Source organism: Adiantum capillus-veneris, chromosome 2, assembly GCF_014529385.1.
Source record: "Adiantum capillus-veneris isolate H3 chromosome 2, ASM1452938v2, whole genome shotgun sequence".
Lineage (NCBI taxonomy): Eukaryota > Viridiplantae > Streptophyta > Polypodiopsida > Polypodiales > Pteridaceae > Adiantum > Adiantum capillus-veneris.
In genome coordinates, this window is record NC_140932.1 from 109,209,671 (window position 1) to 109,230,649 (window position 20,979).

A 20,979-nucleotide genomic window follows, 5' to 3' on the forward strand; every position below is an offset into this window, starting at 1 on the left:
CCCGATGGTTCTGTGACGTGTGGTAGGCATCTAATTCTAGTGGTAGCACGATCATCAGTGGAAGGGGCTTGGCCCCCCTCATGGTTGGTTTCTCTTGGGATTCACTGGCTCATGGTTCTGGATTTGTTCCATGGGCTAGTGGATGGCTCGTATGTGGGTCTCAATTGTTATTGAATCTGTTTATGGTCGGTGTATCTCCCCCGGGTGGTCTGGCCTCTGTGTTGTTGCGGTGTTGCTAGCATCCTTTCACTCTTTTGGTTGATGAAGGGTCCCATGCACTACTTTCTTTGATCTCCTTGGTAGTTTGTCTTTGATGTGGCTTGGTGGTGTACCTTTCAAGACAACAAGTTCTTTGGTGGCAATGGGCCTTATTGGTGGAAACCCAAAAGGTTTCTTGGTGATGGGGACAATGGGCCCTCCTTATTGGCTCTACCTAGGATTTCTATTGGTTTTTATGTCGTGTCGTGGATGGCCTCTCGTGTTTGGCCTTGTCATCCTTATCTGTGCTCGATTATGCCTACATGTAAAAGGCCATGATGATTTTTCGGTTTTGGACTTGGAACTGTGATGCCATGTCTCATTTTGAGCATGGATACTCTTGTAATTATTTTTTGCTATGCTTAATAAATATACTACTCACAATTGTGAGTATTGAGAGAAAAAAAAGAGGAAAATTATCATTTTCTTAAAGCTTAAGAGAATCCTCTTTGCTCTTGAATGGCTTTGGTTGCCAATGTGTGAGACCTCCCTTGGTAGTGAGTGGGTTCCTTTTGTGTTCTCAACGATGGGAATGCACCCTTAAATAGGGTTGTAAGGCAAGAGTGCATGGGATCGGTGGCCTTAGAGGCTTGTAGTTTGAAGGTATTGCACAAAAGATTGGCCCCTTATGGGGCTTGTGGATTGTGGCTTGATGGCACAAGATGGGGCAACCCACTTACAAACCCAATGGGGATTCAAAATGGAGTTTGAATACAACTAAAATCTAAGTGGCAGTTGATGAAAAAAGTTGTGCACACATGACTATTAGCTAGTAGACCTGCCTCCACCTTTTAGGAAGAATTTGGCTGGTAGTTCAAGTTCATTCAAGTTCCCTTAAAATAGGGTGCTTGTTTTGAGCTCGAGACCACATGCTACCCCCAAAATAGTGGTCAAACCCACTAGCCACCAAGTGGCTTGGATTTGCTTGTCCATGGCTCCCAAAAAAAAATAATTATGATCAGCTTACATAGTGCTTCACACACAAAAACACACACATACACCTATATTTAGAAATAAAATTGGATGGGGTGGGAGTTTTGGATCCGAGGGCTTGATAGCTCATTGGAGAGATCTCGGAGAGCACTACCTCCACACAAGATCAATGAAATGATTTAATGCTTTTATTGAAATTAATCAGTGTTGAAAAACATGAAAAAACAATACTAAAATGAAAATGAAATAAATTAAACACACACTATTTGCTACTAATCACGTGTTACAATGAAGTACCCAAAATCTATGAGAGTCACAAAACATGATTGTGTATCTTTTTGCTAATAACACTTGATAGAAAGAGGAATAAAGTGTGTAGTTAAGAGGATCAAGAGAGTGATTAGGAAATGATAAGCATTCCAAATGGCTTTGATACCATTTGAAAGGATTAGGGGGAATTAACAAGACTAGCATTCATGTTAACATAATTGATAAGCACACTAATTACTTAATGCAAGAGAAAGAGAGAGTGTAGATCTAAATAATAACTTGATTACAAAATGAGCTAACAACACTAAGAGTATGTACAAATGAGCGGCTGCTTAAATAGAAGGAGCATATGGCTAGGTGCACCTCTCAAGGGTCACATAGGTATCTTTCCCAAGGGTCAAGGGGCAACTCCCAAAGGGCAAGGGTTTCTCCATAAAATGTGGAAAGCTAGGGTGATTGGGATACCTTTTTGGACTCTTGTGCAACTCACCATTCCAAGTGTGATAGGCCATGTGTTGTCACATGCTTACAAGATGACTAGACTATTGATTGTACAAGAGGTCATGCCTATAGAGTTTGAGAGTTCTAGGCCAAAGGTCATAATCCCAAAAACTCCATTAAATGTAGAAATTAGGGTAAGTGGGATACCTTTTTGGACTCTTGTGCAAATCACAATGCCATGTGTGCTAGGCAATGTGCCGTCACATGCTCAAAAGATGACTAGATTGTTGACTATACGAGAGGTCATGCCCATAGATTTTTAGAGGTTTGGGCCAAAGACCATAATCCCAACAACCATAGGATAGTAGGTGGACCGCACTGTTGGTCGATCGATCACCGTTGGTTCTCCGTCAGCTTTAGGATTACAAGGTGGCAAGGAGGTGGACCACATTGTGAGTAGACAATTGCATCAGGTAGTCAATCAACATCAACACCACCTTGTGCCAAGGAGGTGGACAACTCCATGAGCGGGCAACAACATCAGGTGGTCAATTGTTAGGAGTAGCAGCACCATGTGCAAAGGAGCATAGGTGAGCATAGTGATGAACCAAGAGTGCAAGTGAGAGAGTTGCTCAAGAGCTAGGATCATGGGTGAGAGCAGGTGATGAACCAAGATCAAGAATCAAGAGCTATCTAGTGGGAGAGAGGGAGTCACACAATAGTTGAGAGAGACAAGGAGGTCAAGATGAATGGGGGGAGGGGGACAAGCCAATAGAGTTGATGATGGTGAGTGGAAATAGAGTAGTGGGGATAGAGAGAGAGAATAGAGAAAGAGTAGGGAGGAATCCAAAGAGGAATTAACTACCCCCTCATGTCCATCATTCCATTGCCTTAATCTCCACTCCCACCTCCTTGATGTTCCAAGGCCTCCCTCTCCAAAATCCACCCTATGAATGGTGGTGGGGTCTTTCTTTTTTGCACCCTAGTTGGGCATGCCCTATAATCAATGTACACTCTAGCACATGATATTTCTCTTTAAGTGGTCATTGCTTTGCATTCCATTTTTAAAAAAATGGATTTTTTGAATGGTCCTTGACTAATAATCTCAATGTTCATGTGTTCACCCATGTGAATTTCTTGCTTCTTACGTAATGCCACTCACATTCAAAATTGGATGTTACAAAATGGTCTGCATGGGCATATTGCCTAAAAGGGTAGCACACTATGTGGAAGCAATGCGGTGCACATTCCAATGCACATGTGAGGAAGGAGACTCTATGTGGTTGGAGTGAAGATCCAAGTAAGCCTCACTCCATCCACACACAATAAGAGGTCATTGGGTGCACACATTCATCCCAAGGCACATCCACCTTTAACCCCAACAACCTCCCACTTAAAGGTGAATGTGCCGATAAGTGGATACTAGTATGTACAAGATCTAGATGAGGGATTCTCTTTGACATGCACATGCAAGTCCCCAACTTTCAAGAATCTTCCTTTGGCTTCTTCTAAAATTCTCAACATTGAGACCCTAAGCATCAGTATCCTTTCTTTTTTTCTTCAGTATCAATTTTTTGGCTTCAAGCCACAAAGAGAGAGAGAGAGAGAGAGAGAGAGAGAGAGAGAGAGAGAGAGAGAGCACAGTAGGCTCTCCTATGACTTCCTCATCATAGCCTCCCCCATCAATGACATCTCCTTGCATCTTGGATTCCCATGACCTTGGATTGAGAAAGAGCGGCATTACCTCTCCTCTAGCATGCATCTAAAGTAGCTCGACTCTAACATAGTCTCTTTGGTGACCCCCTCAATGTCAACTACATTTGACACATACGGCTCCGACTGATTTTATGGAGCAGTCTTTCTGGAGAGCGGCTTTGACTCCCATATGTTTATGATGTAGGTACATCTTGGACATCATAAATATTTGTGCACTAGATTGTATTTTTCTTGAGCACAAAGCTTGGAGGATATGTATGCCTTTTGTGGCTACAAGTGGTTGGTGGTTCTATGTGTTTGATTTTGGCCGATGAGGTAGTGTGTTAGATTCCATGCACTTTTCTCATAATTTTTCAGTGTGCTTTATGGTTATGTATATCATATACAGATATTGGTGAGTTAGTAAAAACTCATAGGTTGAAAATTCACCAAGTCTACTCATTTTTTGAATAGTTTGACACCTCAAGCCCCTCAAGCTTAGGCCCGGTTCCCACCACAAGCTTGTCCCTTAAGCTCCTCAAGCTTGGGCCGGGTTCCCACCTCAAGTACAACCCTAGCATCTCAAGCATGACAAGCACCTCAAGCACCTCAAGCATCTCAGTCACACTACAAGCACCTTAAGCTTGGGCCAGGTTCCCACCTCAAGCACAACCCTAGCTTAACTAAGGTCAAATGACTTTTAACACTAACTATTGGAGGTCTTCAATGAAACTAACCCTAAGGTCTTTATGCTCCATTGGTTAGCCTTGCTCTTTGACATACCATCTCTCATTTGGGCCCCTTTACCATTGGCCCCATGTTGAGATAGATCTATAAGCACATGTCTATATTCTAACTCTTGTTCTCATTTATTCTCTCACATTAAATGATCAATTTAATATGAAAAAATCATTTGGGTTGGTTAGATATTAGTTTTTTATGACATAGAGTGGGTGGACTCCATTGCTTGACGAGAAAAGGACACACAAAAGATGAAGGTGAAGAGAGGGTAACATGAAGAGGAGGGAGAAGAAGGTGGTAGGACGAGGAGAGAGGTGGGAATAAAAGGGAAAAGAAGGCCATGAGAAGATTCAAAAACTCTTTTTCGTAAGTGAAAGAGACCTTATTGAGGTATAATGACACAGAGGTTTTGTTGCTACTTTTCAAAATTTATGTTGTGATTTTTATTGGCCTGCTATGAAAAATGATATTAAACAATATGTTTCATCTTGTTTAATTTACCAAAAGATTAACGCAACAACATGTAAGAACTTAGGTCTGTAACATCCTCTCCCTATTCCTGAAAGACCTTGGGAACACATATCTATGGACTTTATCACTGGTTTCCCACTCACTACTCACAAACATAACATGAGTGGACTGTTATTGATCGTTTTTCTAAGCAGGCATATTTCATTCCATGCAAGAAAACTCTCACTGTACATCAAGGTGCACTTCTCTTTTTAAAATATGTTTTTTCTCATCATGGTTCGTCAAAAGTAATCATACATGATATAGATTCAAAATTTTGCAGTGCTTTTTGGACTACAGTTTTTGAAAATCTTAGCACTACACTTGATTTCACTTCTGTATTCCACCATGAATCTAATGGTCAAACAGAAGTCACTAATCGCACTATTATTGACTTATTAAAAGCTTATGTGTCCTCTCATCCCAATAAGTGGGATGATTATCTGCATATTTTATAGTTTGCTTATAATAACACCACACACTCTGCTATAGGTAAGTCTCCTTTTGAGATTGTGTATGATCATTCTCTTCTTACTCCTGCTTCAAGAGTTTCTAGCAGTGTGCCTGCTGCCGATACTTTCACTACAAATTTTCATGAAATTTATGAAAGTGTACACTCTGCTATTAAGCATTCACAAGAACTGTACGCTAAGCATGCTAACAAACACCGCAAAGCACATGCGTTTAAAGAAGGACATTGTGTTATGCTTCGAATTGAAAGGTATGTGCCCTAGTTTGTTGCCATGGATCTCAACGCTCGGGTTATATAGGCTGGGTTCAGACGATCCTGGCGATAGAGCATGCATGCTTGCAGTTCCCAATGTGTCGTTTGAATAACCGTGAAGGCAAAAGAACACAAGAAAGAGGGGGGCGAGCTCTTCTTTCGGGGGGGAGGGGGGGGGGGGGGGGTTTCGACGATTTATGGTGTGCTCGGAGGAAAGGCTGTAGCCATTCAACTCTCTCTCTACAAAGACTGAACGACCTTGTAATCTTTTCCGCCGCATCGTCTCAACCCAACCGTAGAAGACCTCGTGGGAGATAGTGCTGATGGCTTCTTGGGAGGGACCCCTTCACAACGGCAGGCGAGGCCAGCATCAAGGCCTAAAACGAGGAGAATGCAGATTTTGAAATTCAGATAATAGGTGGCGACGTCTTGTCCAAAGCGAGCTCCACTCAACAGCATGTTCATGTTTGGCCTGCCTGCCTTTTCCTACTCCTCCTCCTCTTCACCGAAAACTACTCACAAGCTTCCATCGCCCACTTTCCCCGCAAGAGCCCACCACCGCCATGTGCTCTCTTTGTTGCAATACACAGTCGCTCATGTCCCAGTTTTATGCAGCGGCTCCTCTCTTGCACCAAGGGATCCTTCCTTCACCGGTGGCTTCTTTAGCTTTCAGCTCGCCTTTTCCATTCTAGGGTTCTGCGAACCCTAGTACCAGAGTGGCAAGCCGGCAGTATGCTACATTGAGGTCGTCTTGGAAATTCTCCACTTTTGCAGTACTTCTAATGCCAGATCAGAGCATCTTGATGCACAGAACAAAACCAGCCCTCGTAGTTGCAGAAGGTGCTCTTACAAGGATGTGCTTGCTATGTTGACCTGCAGATCAAGGCCACTTGCGGCGGTGTATTTTCTGCAAGGAGAAGCACATTTGAGATGTCTGTGTATTTTCTGCAAGGAGAAGCACATTTGAGATGTGCTCTTGCATTATCAGCCACTTGATCATGCCAGTTGTGATGTACACACGAACTTCGGAGTATCAGGCAAAAACGTTGCAGAAACCTGCAAAGGGGCTCCTAACATTGTAGTGTAGACACTGCCAGGCAACCTACATGTGCAAAATTTTGATGTTCAAAGAGTAAGATTGTTTGGTAAAAATGGGAAGGATAGAGTTCTTCAAAGAATACAGTGAGGCTAATCGCTACCAGATTTTGGAAGTCATTGGCAAAGGCAGCTATGGTGTTGTGTGCTCGGCAATCGATACACACACAGGCGAGAAAGTTGCCATTAAGAAGATTAATGACATTTTTGATCACGTGTCTGATGCCACACGAATCCTTAGAGAGATCAAGCTCCTCCGCTTTCTGAAGCATCCTGACATTGTTGAGATCAAGCACATCTTGCTCCCCCCTTCCCCCCGTGACTTCAAGGACATCTATGTTGTTTTTGAGCTCATGGAGGCTGACCTGCATCAGGTGATCAAAGCGAATGATGACTTGACCCAGGATCATTATCAATTTTTTCTTTATCAGCTTCTGCGGGCCTTGAAATTTATCCATACAGGTCCATCTTACTGTTTTTGCAGCACATAATTTTCCTCCCGTTTTTCTTTCGGAGAATGAAGATACACCGGTCGATAAAGACAAATAGCCCAAGCTGTTAGGCTAACATTTCTGCCTGGATTGTTTCATGCAGCTAATGTGTTTCATCGGGATTTAAAGCCAAAGAATGTTTTGGCAAATTCTGATTGCAAACTGAAGCTTTGTGATTTTGGGTTAGCGCGAGTAGCTTTCAGCGGTTCTTCTTCAGCCATATTTTGGACTGTGAGTCTATGAAGGCAGCAATAAGAAATAGTGTTCTAATTTTTTGGAGATTTTCATTTCTTGTTTGCTTTTCTAAACATGTCCTCTTTTCCTCTATTAGGATTATGTGGCAACAAGATGGTATCGAGCCCCAGAACTTTGTGGGTCTTTTTATTCAAAGGTATGGCAGATTCTGTGCATAGGGCAGGCTCTCTCTCTCTCTCTCTCTCTCTCTCTCTCTCTCTATGTTTGACGTTTGTATTTGCTACTCTCTCATCACATTTTCTTTTTTGTTTTGCTGCAGTACACAACTGCTGTGGATATGTGGAGTGTTGGATGCATTTTCGCAGAAGTGCTTTCGGGGAGGCCACTCTTCCCTGGCAGAAATGTCGTTAACCAGTTAGAACTTATAACTGACTTGCTGGGAACTCCTCCAGGAGATGTTATTGCAAGGGTTAGCTTTGAGCCTGTTATGTTAAATTGAGAGATAGAATAACCATGTTTAGTAATGATAGCAAACATTTGCTGTCAAAGTTCAAACAGCTCAATTACATTGTGCGTTTGAGCTTGAGATGTGAACACTAACTATTGAACTGCAAGAGGTTCTTGCAATGTGATGAAAGTTCGCAGGTTTTTCAGTTGTCAGAAACTCTATTTAAAAAATACATCTACGTTAAGAGAGGAAATATTCATGGATGGGGTAATAGATATTCCAAAAGCAATCACAGCACAAATGTTTCCCCAGCTTTAATGGCAGGGGCTGTATGTAAGAATTTTGAGGACTTAGCATTCACTGGCTTGATTACCATGAGTCTTTTACTTGCACCTTCTTTTGAAGGGAATTGGGTTTTCCTTGGTTCATCTAGATAAATATCAAAACTAGACTCATTTTTGTGTCGGTCCCATATGATCCTGGTATTGCTGCGATTTCTTTTGTTTGATTTTCCCCTTTTTTGGTCAAACAATGATTCTGGTATTGTTGTGATTTCTTTTATTTGATTTTCCCCTTCTTTGGCCGAACAATGATCCTGGTATTATTGTGATTTCTTTTATTTGATTTTCTCTTTCTTTGGCCGAGCAGCTCATTTTGCTATGGAAAGGTTGTTTGATCTTAATATTACCCAAAAATCAAACACCATAGAATGCACACTCGGCCTCTTGATGTCTGAGAGTTCTGTCAAAGTTTTGGTGATTCAGCTGAGTATCGTACCTTAATTCAGGAGGGTTATCACTTACCACCTTAGATTTAGGTGAGTCTCTGCATTACCTGTATTTCAAACAACTAAATTGCACAAAATGACATCAATCTGGTACCTAACCAAAGCCTTTTAATTCTTATGGATTGCACTGGTGTTTGTTAATGGTTTTTTTGTTGTATGTTTTGAATCTTGATTTCTCACACTCTTGCGTGTTTGTATATTGGGCTTTCAGATCCGCAATGATAAAGCAAGGCGGTATTTGACTAACATGCGTAGAAAACAGCCAGCATCATTTCATCAGAAGTTTCCAAATGTCAATCCATTAGCTGTTCGTTTATTGCAAAAATTGCTCGCCTTTGATGCAAAGGATCGGCCCACAGCAGAAGAGGTGATTCATTGATTATTTTGCATTTGTGATATGTGCTTAGTGCTTTATCCTCGCAAAATGTCAAAAGTGCTCTTCTAAGCCAGATTACGTTTTGTTCTCTTCACAGGCTTTGGGAGATCCGTATTTCAAAGGATTGGCAAAGTTGGAGCGGGAACCTGCTTCACATCCAGCATACAAGGCTGATTTTGATTTTGAGAGGAAGAGGTTAAACAAGGAGGATGTACGGGAGTTGATTTATAGGGAGGTATACATTGTTTAATGGGTCATTGTTTGTCAAAGATATTGCAGGCTTTCTGTTCACAAGCATTCTGACATGGTGAGCAATGTTTCACTTTTTATTTAGATATTGGAGTATCATCCGGAAATGTTGAAGCAGTACTTAAACAGCAAAGACCAGTCCCGATTTATGTATCCTAGGTATGCACATCTATTTTACCTATAGTTTGCATTGGTGCTAAGTGCCACCAAAGGTTGCGTGTCGTAAGAATAACAGTTCTGATTAATGCATCCTGAGTTCCAGTGCGGTTGATCAACTAAAAAGACAGTTTGATCATTTACAAAGACAGTCTAAAGAGTCTGTGAGGCTACCAATGGAAAGGAAGCACACATCATTACCTAGGTAACCCTCATCTTGCTAAGGACAGTAGGTTCGCTTATGCGATTGCTTATCTCAATAAACAGAGTTTTGTCAAAAGACATGGATGTAATTTCTCATTAACTCGCTGAGGACCGTAAGTATGATTCTGCGATTGTGTATCTCAGTGAACAGAGTTTGTTAGAAGACATGGATGTAATCTCTCATTGGAATTTGTATATGTGATAGGTTTAGTCTTTTTTTGTTTCAATGACACACTCGAACTTTAATAATAATTATAACCATCACTCATGGTGTTATTCTCAACAGGGAGCGTGTATTAGCACCAAGGGAGGAGGCAAAATCTCATGTAAAAGAGAATGGTAATGTGGTAAGGTGTACAGTACAAAGGAACACTGAAGCCAGAGCGCCTTTGGGACTGCATAAGGTTGCCCATGGCAATTGTGAAAAAGGTATCTTTCCATTCAACACTTTCTGATTTGTGTTTATTCAGTAGGTATTGCAACTAGAACAAGTGATTAAATCACAATCTGCCAAGCAGCACATGAGGCCACAAAATGATTGAACTTTTTCAACACTCATCAACTCAAATGAAAAACTATATTATATATATGCTTCAAAGTTGAGGTTCATGTTCTCATAGTAAATGAAAGAAAACTAAGACTCATGGATTTCACCCACTCATTTTCTATCAATCAACATACAATCAGTAAGAAAATAGATTAGTTTGATTGATTGTGTAGTCCGTCATATCAATGACATCTCTATTTATCTACCAATAACATTTTTTTTCTAAAGGATAAGAAAAATAAAAAAAGATTTTTAGCCAAGCCAAAAAGATTACTAATGATTGACGTGAAAATTGATTTTGGGCTTTACAGGGGAGCCGAAAAAGCTGAAGAAAGCTCTGGTACCGGTTGCATGCGAGGGTGACGATTCGGCATGCAAGGAGACGTCGAATGTGAAGAAATTGGTGAAGAGTGCAAGTGTGAGCCTCTCTCAACAAACTCAGCCTCAACCTAAAACAAGGACAGTTTATAAAGGAGATCAAGATACTAACAAAAAAGAAAGTAAGGTAGGTGAAGGGAAGATAGTTCAAACACGAAACAGGTCGATGGGAAGTACGGTTGCCAAGTTGGTGGCGGTATTCTCAAATGGCATGGCATATTAACATCAGATCTGATGATGTCCCTATGGAAAGCTTTCATAGCAGAAGGCATGTACAGAGTTGGGCCGCTGTTGCTATGATTGTTTTCACCTCTTTTTGTACGTGGGGTTTTGCCAGCCACTGGAAAATTGTAATTTTCTTACACGTCTTGTATGGCAGTCTCATCTGAGAGACGCTGTGTACTGACTTTGACACATTCTTTTAATGACAAGTTATAATTCTTTTTTTTGTGTGATTACCGCTTAACACTACGTGTATTTAAGCTTTAGTTGTGGTGCATTGAGGTGTCTTTTGCATCTATCAAGTTTTTTGAAATGGACCTCCAAATTGTGCTGTAAGCTAGCAATCAAGTGGGGATGTGGTTAGTGGGGGTGTTGCAGAATTTAGTCAATACTGTGCAGAATTGGTTATATTGGTGACTACCGTGAGTCTATATGTTGCACTTTCCTTTAAAGGTGAATCTGGGCTTATCTTGGATTCATCAGGAACTCAAGTGGCAGCAAGCTTAGAACCTGCCTTCAAGGTGCTTCTGAAAAGTTGGGGGGGGGGGGGGGGAGGGGGGTTAAAAGGAATGAATGCAAGAATGGTTGCAAGCCCACAACATAGTATTTAGTCAATACTATGGTTATTTTGTCCCAAGGGTGACTACCATGGGTCTATATCTTGCACTTTGTTGTCCCAAGGGTGACTACCATGAGTCTTTACTTTGCACTTTCCTTAAAACGTGAGTCTGTGCTTGTCTTGGATCCATCTGCGTATATTGCAATAAGTGGCAGCAAGCTTAGATGACAAACTGCCTACTAGGTGCTTCTTAAGAGAGGGCTAAAGGAATGAATGCTAGAAATGGCTGAGGCCTCACCCTCCTCACTATCTCACACGGGCATGTGCAGGAGGGGATCAATGGTTGATGCCCATTTTGGAGATTGGGTGCAATCTAAGTCGGCCGTTGCATTTTGTGTAAATTCGGAAAAATTGGTAAACTCGGGTGCAACAAAACTTGTAAATCCCCCCCTCTAAGTAGTTTTCTATGACGTTAAAATTCTCTTCTTCCTCCTGCCCGGGATTCGAACCCCGGAAGCCACCTTTGCAAGCCTATTATCAGCTTAACCACCTCACTTCCGTGTGCTCGTTGAAAGCATTGGGAGAACAGTTTCTTCTATGGTAAATCCGTCGTGTAAATCTGGATCAGTTTAGTGAACTCGGACAAATTGGTAAATTTGGGGCGCGCCACAAGATCAATGGCCCACGATGTCCGGGCTACCCAAAAAAGGTGTGGGCCATTGATCCCTTCATGCCCATGCCCGTGTGAGATAGTGCTGACATTTGCGATAGGGGAAAACCCAGGAGTTCGGAGTTTTGGTGGGTGGTGATGAAACCGCCCACTGATGATGTTGGTGTGAGTGAGTGAGTATCATATTGGATGTCCTCTCACCCTCAGCTATATCTACCCCAGGCACCCGAGTTTACATTTTTCCCTAGATCACCCTCCATGCCTGTGGCCTCGAGGAACGAAAGGTTCTGCACTGCCGCCCATCGATGAAGTATTAAAGCCCTTTTCAACTGAACGTCAGAAGCAGCAGCATGAGACTCTGAAAAGTGTCACGATCTGCTTTTATGCCGAAATAGCCGCTGCGGAATAAAGAAAGTGATGCCATGGCGCAAGAAGCCCCTCTCTCTCTCTCTCTCTCTCTCTCTCTCTCGGGGGAGTCTTAGCGGAAAACAATACAACGGTGAAATATAATATTTAATTTAAAACAACAAAAATATCCAGCAGCTTTCATAGCTCAGTTGGCTAGAGCACCCGTTTAGTAAGCGGGAGGTCTTGAGTTCGATTCTCAATGAAAGCAAAATTATTTTGGTCGGTCGTATTATGCTGCTTGGATTTTGACGAGACGTCTTGAGCTCAATTCTTAAAATACGCATTGGAGCTCGTTGGGTACCTTTTGCTGGCCACAAGCAAATTGCTTTGATTTTGATACTCTTAAGAGAACAACAGTCTTTGCTTGTGAACTTTCAGTAAACATTTGCAATAGTAAGCAAGCATGGCAAAGATTCGACTCAAATTGGCTCTCTTAATATTGTTGCTAGCCTTTCAATTTTGCCACAAGCCTTTCAATTTTGGCATCCTATCTATCGCCACTTTTGTCTTTTCCTTTTGGGTTATTGCTTGCATCTCATTTGTAGGTTCTTCTCTTTTCTCCTCCTAGAATCCACTAACAATTAGACCATGGGTTTGGACTTGCACAAGGCCTTTTCAAAGGGAGCAAAAAATGAAGGAAAAGGCGATGACCATAGCATAAATAAATAAATAAATATAGGGAAAATTACCAAAATACTCCTCTAATTTGTGGGAATTCCCAACATACCCCTCAAAGTTAAAAAATTCCCAAAATACCTCCAATATTTTCTCATAAATTCCCAAAATGCCCTTCAAATTTTCCAAAATACCCCTGGTTGTGAGATTAAATTTCTCCAAAGATAAAAAAATTTGTAGTTTTTCATAAGAAGACTGATTGTCTATCAATACAAGATGTTAAAACTAGAATTTGAGTTGGTTATGTAGGCTTCGGAGATGAATTGCTTCATTGTTTTTTAGATCTAATTGCCTTTTTTTGCAAGGTAATTTGTGACGAATCACATGCTAAGCACTCGAACACGGATCTCGATTGTCAAAAAGAAATAAAGATTGGAAAACCATGAGCAATCCGACCAAAATAGATACATGGGTATTTTGGGAATTTTTGAAATTTGAGGGGTATTTTAGGAATTTCCACAAATTAGAGGGGTATTTTGATAATTTTCCCATAAATATATCATAAATGTGCATATAAATGACAAAAGGAACTTCAAGTTGTGACAATTACATATCGACCAATTGGTGATGCAACAAGTCCACTTTTGAATTTGACATTGTAACACCTTCTCAAAACAAATTTGAGTTGGTATATCATTACATCATAATCTAGTATTAAAGCATTAATACTCGATCAAGTCAAGTTAGGTTGTAGGCAAGTATGTATGCATCTAGAATAAGGACTCGAGCAGGGTGTGTCTATGAAACATTGCGCACATGAGGCAACCCTCACTCCAGCGAGCTCCAACCCTTAAACTTTGGACATTGCGGCCAAGACTCTCGAGCGCCCATGAAACGCAAACTGAGCCACACACAAGCACAGAGACCTTGTGAAAATTTTGCAGACGCAATGACTTAATGTGTACTGAGTCCTATTTTGACGGATCAACCGTTGCAATGGAATCTTTGAAGCCAGGTCAGCCTCCTATGTGGACATTGCAGCTGAATTTTGGATGCATGTGCGCACGCTTTGAGGGTTTAGCACCCAATTGATGATGTCTCTAAATTCTTGGGGAAAAAAAAAACCAGTTACTTCTTTCATGTACATTTCAATCTAGTTGTGAAAGACTTTGACTTGTTCCCTCCAAGAGTCTATGGCATGTCTTTAAAACACAACTTGCACTCTTCTATTATAAACATGACTCTTGGTGACACTACACTCCCTACTTACAATCATTTGTCCTTATCAACCCTATCAAAACAAAGTGAAATCTCACAATGACTTGCTAGAGAGAGAGAGAGAGAGAGAGAGAGAGAGAGATGAAATGAAATGTTATATTAACGTCTTCAAAAGGCCATAATGACCTATGAGACCCGAAAGTTACAAAGTGGTGGATCTGATACAAAGTCAGAGTAGCAAAATAACCTAACAACATTACAAAACAAAGATATCTACTATGGGGGCCTAAGCTGGTTGATGTGAGCTAAGCATAAAACTAAGCGGGAAAATTTGGGTGGCTTGTTGGGATGGCTAAATCACAAGAGATCTAGCATCGGTTGTTGGCGAATCTCATCAATTTCCTCCATGGTTAGTAGTCTGACCGGGTGTCGTGCATGCCTGGCCAGCGTGCTCCGAATTTTCTGTCGTAGAACCCGTCGATGCTGCGTAGTTCTTCACAGTCGTGGGCGCCTGGATTTCCCTAGTTCAATCGCTCGGTCAATCAGTGTGCCTCTGGTGTGAGAAAGAGAGAGAGCAATAACCATGCGAAGAAACTAGTGCAAGCCAAACAAATGCATCCATTGGCCATTCGGGCAACCTTCAACCAAATGACAGTAAAGCTTGTTCAGCAAGCCAACAAGGGAAAGATTCATGAAGCCCTATCAAATTGAAGAGATAAAATTTCAGAAAAAGAATGTCATGAATGTAAGATGACTTGGGGGGGCCCGTGCAATGTTCGAGAAAAGTGTGTCTTAGCTCAGTCTCGAGTTGGTTAGAAATTCAAGACAGCTGGTTCAAAGGAGAGTGAAAAATAAAAAATTTGCTTGGATTTTGTAAGGAAATAGTGTAAATATAACTCAGAGTGTAGTTTAGTTTGCAAGAAAATAGTGTGATATAACTCAAAGTGTAGTTTAGTTTGCAAAACGTTTGCTTAAGAGTTGGGTTAAAAGATTTTGTGTATGTTTGGGACAAAGGTTTTTCCCGAACACTTTTTTGGGGTGTTGGGGAGGGAGAGAGAGAGGGAGAGAGGGGTTTGATCCCGAGGAGTCCACTATGTAAAATTTGTATATAGCACATGCGAACAAGAGGTACTTAAATAATCTTTTACTTGTATATTTTCAAGTATTATGTGTACCCCTTATGAATGCATTTTTGTAAAAAAACTAGCTCTTATGTATGAAAATTTCCACTTCTAAATTAAAAAATCCTTTATGTAAGTACATTTTTTTTTGTAAATATACCTAATTATATATTTTTTATTTTGTTCGCACATGCTATCTTATATATTTTTTAGTGGATGCCCCGGGGGTTTGATTCTTCTGCTTCTCTTATTTGCTTGTTTTTTCTCTTCATTGTGAGGACATTTCATGAAAAAGACAAGAAAATTAAAACTCATGCTATCTCTACAAGGGACCTCTTTGAAATTGATGAATGGCCCATTTTTGGCCAATAGGTGTTTAGACTACCTTTGGCCAAAGGATAGTATAGTCTTCTTATAATATGCCAAAAATGGTTAAAAGGTACGCCATCGTTAGCTCGTCTATGAACAATACAGACAATCTAATCCTCATGTACATCATGCATCCTTGATAAGAAGTCATTCTCATCGTATATCCTCGCCAGTTGTAAGAGATTTTACAATCTGTTGTATGAATGAAGCCATAAAGATCTGCCAAAAATGTCATATTCTGAAGGGGTTACCATGTGAAGATCACAACATCCAAAGGCCAACAAAAGAAGGGATTCCTCCTTATCAAGTTGACATAGAGGAAGATGCCAATGGCATAAAAGTATACATTCTTGCTTGGACCTTTATTTTGCAAGTTTGAGGATTATTTTCAAAATCATCCATCTTTTCATAATCTTTGCACTTCCAAGGTGTCATTTTTGGGTAGATGTTGACTAAAAACCAACCAGTACTGCATTTTTCACCGAAATTCTGGTTAGATTTCTAGCTTATGATAAACAAGGCATTGACATTCTCAAGGAATAAAATAGAAGGCCATTTAATGCTTTGAAATGAAAAGACCTACCAACTGACAAACTAAACAAAAGAAGATTTCGTATTAGCCAATGCACACAATGACCATGAGGTTAGTATTTGTATGTAGTAACCAATATACGGAGCAATCATGTATTCACATGAAAGGTAGATTAGTAATGGAAATAATGAAATGCAAAATCTCTCTTTTCCTCTCAGAAAGCTAAAAATAGATAGATCTTTACACTTTTTAAAGCAAATGTGTATCTTGTTTTGTTGGTTGGGTCCTATGCGATGTTGGTCCTGGTCAAGTAGGTTGTCTATGGTAGGTATCACCTAGTTGGTGGCAACCAGGGCCTTTAAGTTGTCTGTCTCTAGGTTAAGCCTCACTGTTACTACTTTGATGTGTCGTGGCGTGTAGTTGAAACTGGGTTGGTTGTTTGTTGGATGGTAGTATCGCATGTTTCTCTTGTCATCCCTGGCTCTGTTTGAGCGAGGAGGTGTTGTAATTTTTTTTTGCTATTATGCTCTAACTAGTTCATGCAACCCACCTTCGATGGGTCTCACTCACTGTGGTATTTGTAAGACTTGGATCTATCATTGCTCACAAAAAATGCCTTTGTTGTATAATTTCATGTTCATTTGTGTCACCTTTTTCATAATGTAAAAATTCTTCAAATGCAAACATAAATGCTAATATTTGGATTTGGATCGAATGGGGAGCCCCAAGGTCAGAGCCCTCCAAACTTGCCATTATGCATAGTGTCTCATAGGTCATTTTAGCCTTTAGTTTTAGTTCATCTCTCTCTCTCTCTCTCTCTCTCTCTCTCTCTCTCTCTCTCTCTCTCTCAACACCCACATGCTGTCACACATTTCCCTCACACTCATATTCATGCATCATTATACTTTTATGCTTTTTCTCTATTTTTTTGACATCTCTATTTATTTCTCTCTCTTTTGACTCTATTTTCATCTCTTTCTTTCTCCTTCCCCATTTTTTCTCTCTATTCTCTCTCTTTCTCCACTCTATCAAGTCTCTATCTTAATTGCCTACTGTCCGAGGCTGCAAGGAGGTTGCCATCATTTGAGGATGAGTTGCAAAGAACGAACCTAAGATAAACATGTAGGTGTGTGCATGCTACAACTTGGAGCAAGCCGTTGGAGTTATAGTTTAAAATGTGGAAGTCTGAAATAGCAGACGTGTGCACACAAACAATGGTACACACATATAACTACTTGTGGATGTGTGGCATTGTGTTTTGGCAGATTGATATCTCTTTGACATCCCTCTTGCATGCAAAAGTCTTCAATGTCACCCCACACATTAGAGTCAACCTTGCATGTGAGTGTGCTTGATGCTCTCGTCATTGTCACCTCCCTTTTCTTGGATGTAGTCTTCTTAGGCCTGCCATTTAGCAGCAACACCATTAGCCTAGTGTCATCAAGAACCAGTGATCCTTGCACCCCGTTGTTCAACACGGCAAGACATGTTGTATCTTCTAGGTGCTGGCATTTGTAGCCTTTCTGCTTTTTGGATTTATTGTGCAAGGATTGAAGTTGCAGCCTCTTTTACAATGGGGTCATCTTGAGGGTTGAACAAAGCGAGGTTGACACAAAGAGAGAGGGAGGGAGTATTTTCTTACGTCCAATTGTATTTGTTTTCATGAATACTGAACTCAACTTGTCATGTGCAAAATGCAACAAAACTACAACTGCATCAGCTCATAAAATACAAAACAATCACTGTGCAAAGCAATAAGCAATTCAGAAATACATTGTAGGTGGCGTATTTCAACACTTCAACCTACCCTCACTTCAAAAATGGGGACATAATTACCCCTCACTTTTTCCATTCTTATAAAGCCTCTATGATTTAAGGCCATGCAAATGGGGTGGGGGGATCAACAAAATCACATGGGCTCTCAGTTCCCCTCTAAGTTCTTCTTAATAAGCCTAGAAGATTGAATTGGAACATACATTAAATTGAATTGGCCATGCAAATGGGGTGGGGGGATCAACAAAATCATATGGGATCTCACTTCTCACTTCCCCTCTAAGTTCTTCCAATAAGTCTAGAAGATTGAATTGGAACATACATGTCATCTCTCCTTGGATGCATTTTTCATCTTATAGGGAAATCCACAACCTCCATGCTTGCCACTTAAGAGTCCCCTACATCGACTACCATTTCACAACCCTAAACATGGAGAGAGATAAGAAATTGCTAGATGTGATCAATAAGAGGTCAAAATAATGGAGCTTGCACTATAATTGGGAATAAGCAATGAGAAGGTGCCACAACTGAATATCACATCTACCATAGCTACTCATGTACTTCGCACCGATAGTGAAGAACATCAGACAATGATAGCAATGATTCATCTTGTACACAATTGTTTGTCTTTGCCAATGCCAACCAGTGATACCACCTGCCACATGAGGCATGCAATAGTCCCCCACCAACACCTTCAAGTATTGCATTGCAGGGTTAGCCCTCCTCTCTAGGAGTCCTCTCACACTTTCTCATGCCATTTAGAATAGATGCCATTTGGGAGGTAAGCTGCTACAATTTCACTAGTATCGTGTCAGCACAACAATGGCAGCATGCAACACTTGACTTGCTTGACTATTGAAGCTTCCACCCAGTCTAGGTCAAAATACTCTCATTTTCACATGTATACGTTGAACTTGACAAGAAGCCAAACATTTCTATAGCAAAAACCTACCTCAAGTTGCCTACAACAAGACCACATGTTATTAGTGGTCGAAGACATTCAACTGCCGTTTTCATTTAACAAGAGGCCCTTGGTTTGCATGCGAAGGACATATCCTAGAGCATCTTCACTTTGTTTATGTGGTGCATACCCTAATGCAATCCAAAAGAACACATCCCAGCCCAAAAGTTTGGAATCTAACGGGCATATCCTAGGTACATACCCTACTATAGTCCAAGAAACCATATCCTAGCTCAGAAGTCTTTGAATGCAGTCTTCTCTACATGCCCTAGTCGCCTGCAAGATGAGAGCGTTGAATCTCTTCAAGCTTTCCCAAAGTCAACATGCAGTCAGTACCTCCAAGGACTCTCATCGCACATTCATGCCCAATACACCTATACGGTATTGTATGAATAGATTTATTGGACATGACAACAAGGGCTAAGGAGGAGAGATGAATTGAAGCTTGCAAAGTTGTAAGCAGGGAGCATCTTATAGCGAAACCTTTTTGTTTGATAGAAGAGGTGAAGGATAAGAGATTTACATCCATATGAACAACACATGGCTTGAGAAGCGAGTCTTATTTTTGCCTCATCTTTGAATGATGGCCTTATCCACATGATTGAGATACGGCAAAGCCAACCAGTTACAGGACCTTGCAGAGGCAACTATGGCATGGAGCTACATGATTTTGAGGATATTAGAGGGGTTGAGTTCAAAGGTAGGCATTCGGCTATGGGGGCATAAATACAAAGTGCAAGAGGTGCTTATATAGCACATGGATAAAACGAGGATAACCTTTGTTTACACGTAAGCATATTACCTGCATGTGGCCAGTAGAGTGGAGGACACCGCAAGGATCAGTGGCTAGGAATATTATAGATTCATAGAGATTAACCCTTGCCTTTGCTGGAGAATGGCCCCACCTCACCCCGCCCTGTGCCTCAGTAATAAGAGGTGGTAGCTGGACACATTTAAATTTCTTTGGACTCTAGCCTTTCAAGTTGCAACTTGCGACAATTGGTAAGACACTCACTTTTCCATTATACAATAGTATAGAAGTACATATTATGTCATGTGCCTTTGAGATGCAAGCATAGCTTAATACACTTGAAGAGAAGTGGCTTTGCCTTCAGCCCATAGCTGCTTGGCCATGGATCGGGAAAAGATAGGTTCACTTTATCCAAAGCCCGCTCACAATGAAAAATGGCCGGCTCAAATTTGGGCAAGAAGGTTCTAAAGCCGGTTCAAACTATGGAATTTTTAGTTATAATATGAGATTTTAAGTGTGATTATCCCTCGCAAATTTAGAGTTAGCCTGCTCATATGCATGAGGAAAGGTTCCAAAGCCGGGTCCACAAAAAATGCATTAGGGAAAATTTGGACTCTCAAAGGGGCTCTATAAGGATGTTTGACTTTGTCTCTCTTGTCCAAAGTGGGCAACCCAATGGAGTCCACGAATGCTTTGTCAAAACCCTATCAACCAACATATCATTGGAAAGATCTTAGAACATAGGCTCTAAATCCCTAAACTTAGACAAATTTGGAGTTGATTTGTAGAAGTTATGGCCTCCCCACTGTAATTGAAATGTCGAAAGAGATTCCATTTATAAGATGGAGTTGTCACATCAAATAATGGAATCTTCTAGAATAAAAAGAATCTGATGGCATGCTATATACCAATGGATAGATCTCAATGAATACATTATAATTCTAAAGGTGATTTCATTTGTAAATTTCTTACCATGCGCCCATTTTGGACAAGAGAGAGAAAGTCACAGTCCTTATAGGACCCCTTTAATAGTCCAAATTTTCCCTAATGTTTCTCAAGCCTTGTGCTTGGCGCTTCTCATAACAAACACATTCCAAGAGTGGACATCCATGACAGGACCACCATCAAGAAAATGTCTAGACATGACATCCCAAAAGGAAAAATGATCAAGTTGCAACTTAATTGACAGCTTGAATGAAGCACATTTAATAAAATCAATTGCATTTAGAACAATCTCTCCTATTGTTTTCATTCAAAATAGTTCAACACATATTTGCCACTG

The 20,979-nt window shown here is 40.7% G+C and overlaps 1 protein-coding gene and 1 non-coding gene across 3 annotated transcripts; both read left to right on the forward strand.

Moving 5' to 3' along the window:
• Positions 1 to 6,000: 6,000 nt before the first annotated feature.
• Positions 6,001 to 10,944, forward strand: LOC147463374 (mitogen-activated protein kinase 15-like). 2 transcript variants are annotated; one of them, XM_086488491.1, is made up of 10 exons: positions 6,002 to 7,129; positions 7,262 to 7,389; positions 7,490 to 7,549; positions 7,673 to 7,822; positions 8,800 to 8,955; positions 9,062 to 9,199; positions 9,299 to 9,372; positions 9,476 to 9,574; positions 9,860 to 10,002; positions 10,432 to 10,944. In XM_086488491.1, exons 1-10 carry the CDS (start codon positions 6,724 to 6,726, stop codon positions 10,719 to 10,721), a joined length of 1,644 nt encoding a protein of 547 aa, XP_086344617.1. In that variant the 5' UTR covers positions 6,002 to 6,723; the 3' UTR covers positions 10,722 to 10,944. The 2 variants fall into 2 exon arrangements, with proteins under 2 accessions (XP_086344625.1, XP_086344617.1); XM_086488499.1 differs by lacking the exon at positions 9,476 to 9,574 and having other exon boundaries at positions 6,001 to 7,129.
• Positions 10,945 to 12,491: 1,547 nt separating this feature from the next.
• On the forward strand, positions 12,492 to 12,565 carry TRNAT-AGU (transfer RNA threonine (anticodon AGU)). The gene has a single exon. It is a non-coding gene; the product is annotated as a tRNA-Thr (tRNA).
• Positions 12,566 to 20,979: the final 8,414 nt, after the last annotated feature.

Excerpts from the sequence above, each read along its gene's own strand:
- LOC147463374 (XM_086488491.1), top strand. The coding sequence starts at position 6,724 with ATGGGAAGGATAGAGTTCTTCAAAGAATACAGTGAGGCTAATCGCTAC. Across the intron at positions 7,823-8,799 it reads CAGGAGATGTTATTGCAAGG|ATCCGCAATGATAAAGCAAG; the intron begins GTTAGCTTTGAG and ends TTGGGCTTTCAG. Across the intron at positions 10,003-10,431 it reads CCATGGCAATTGTGAAAAAG|GGGAGCCGAAAAAGCTGAAG; the intron begins GTATCTTTCCAT and ends TGGGCTTTACAG.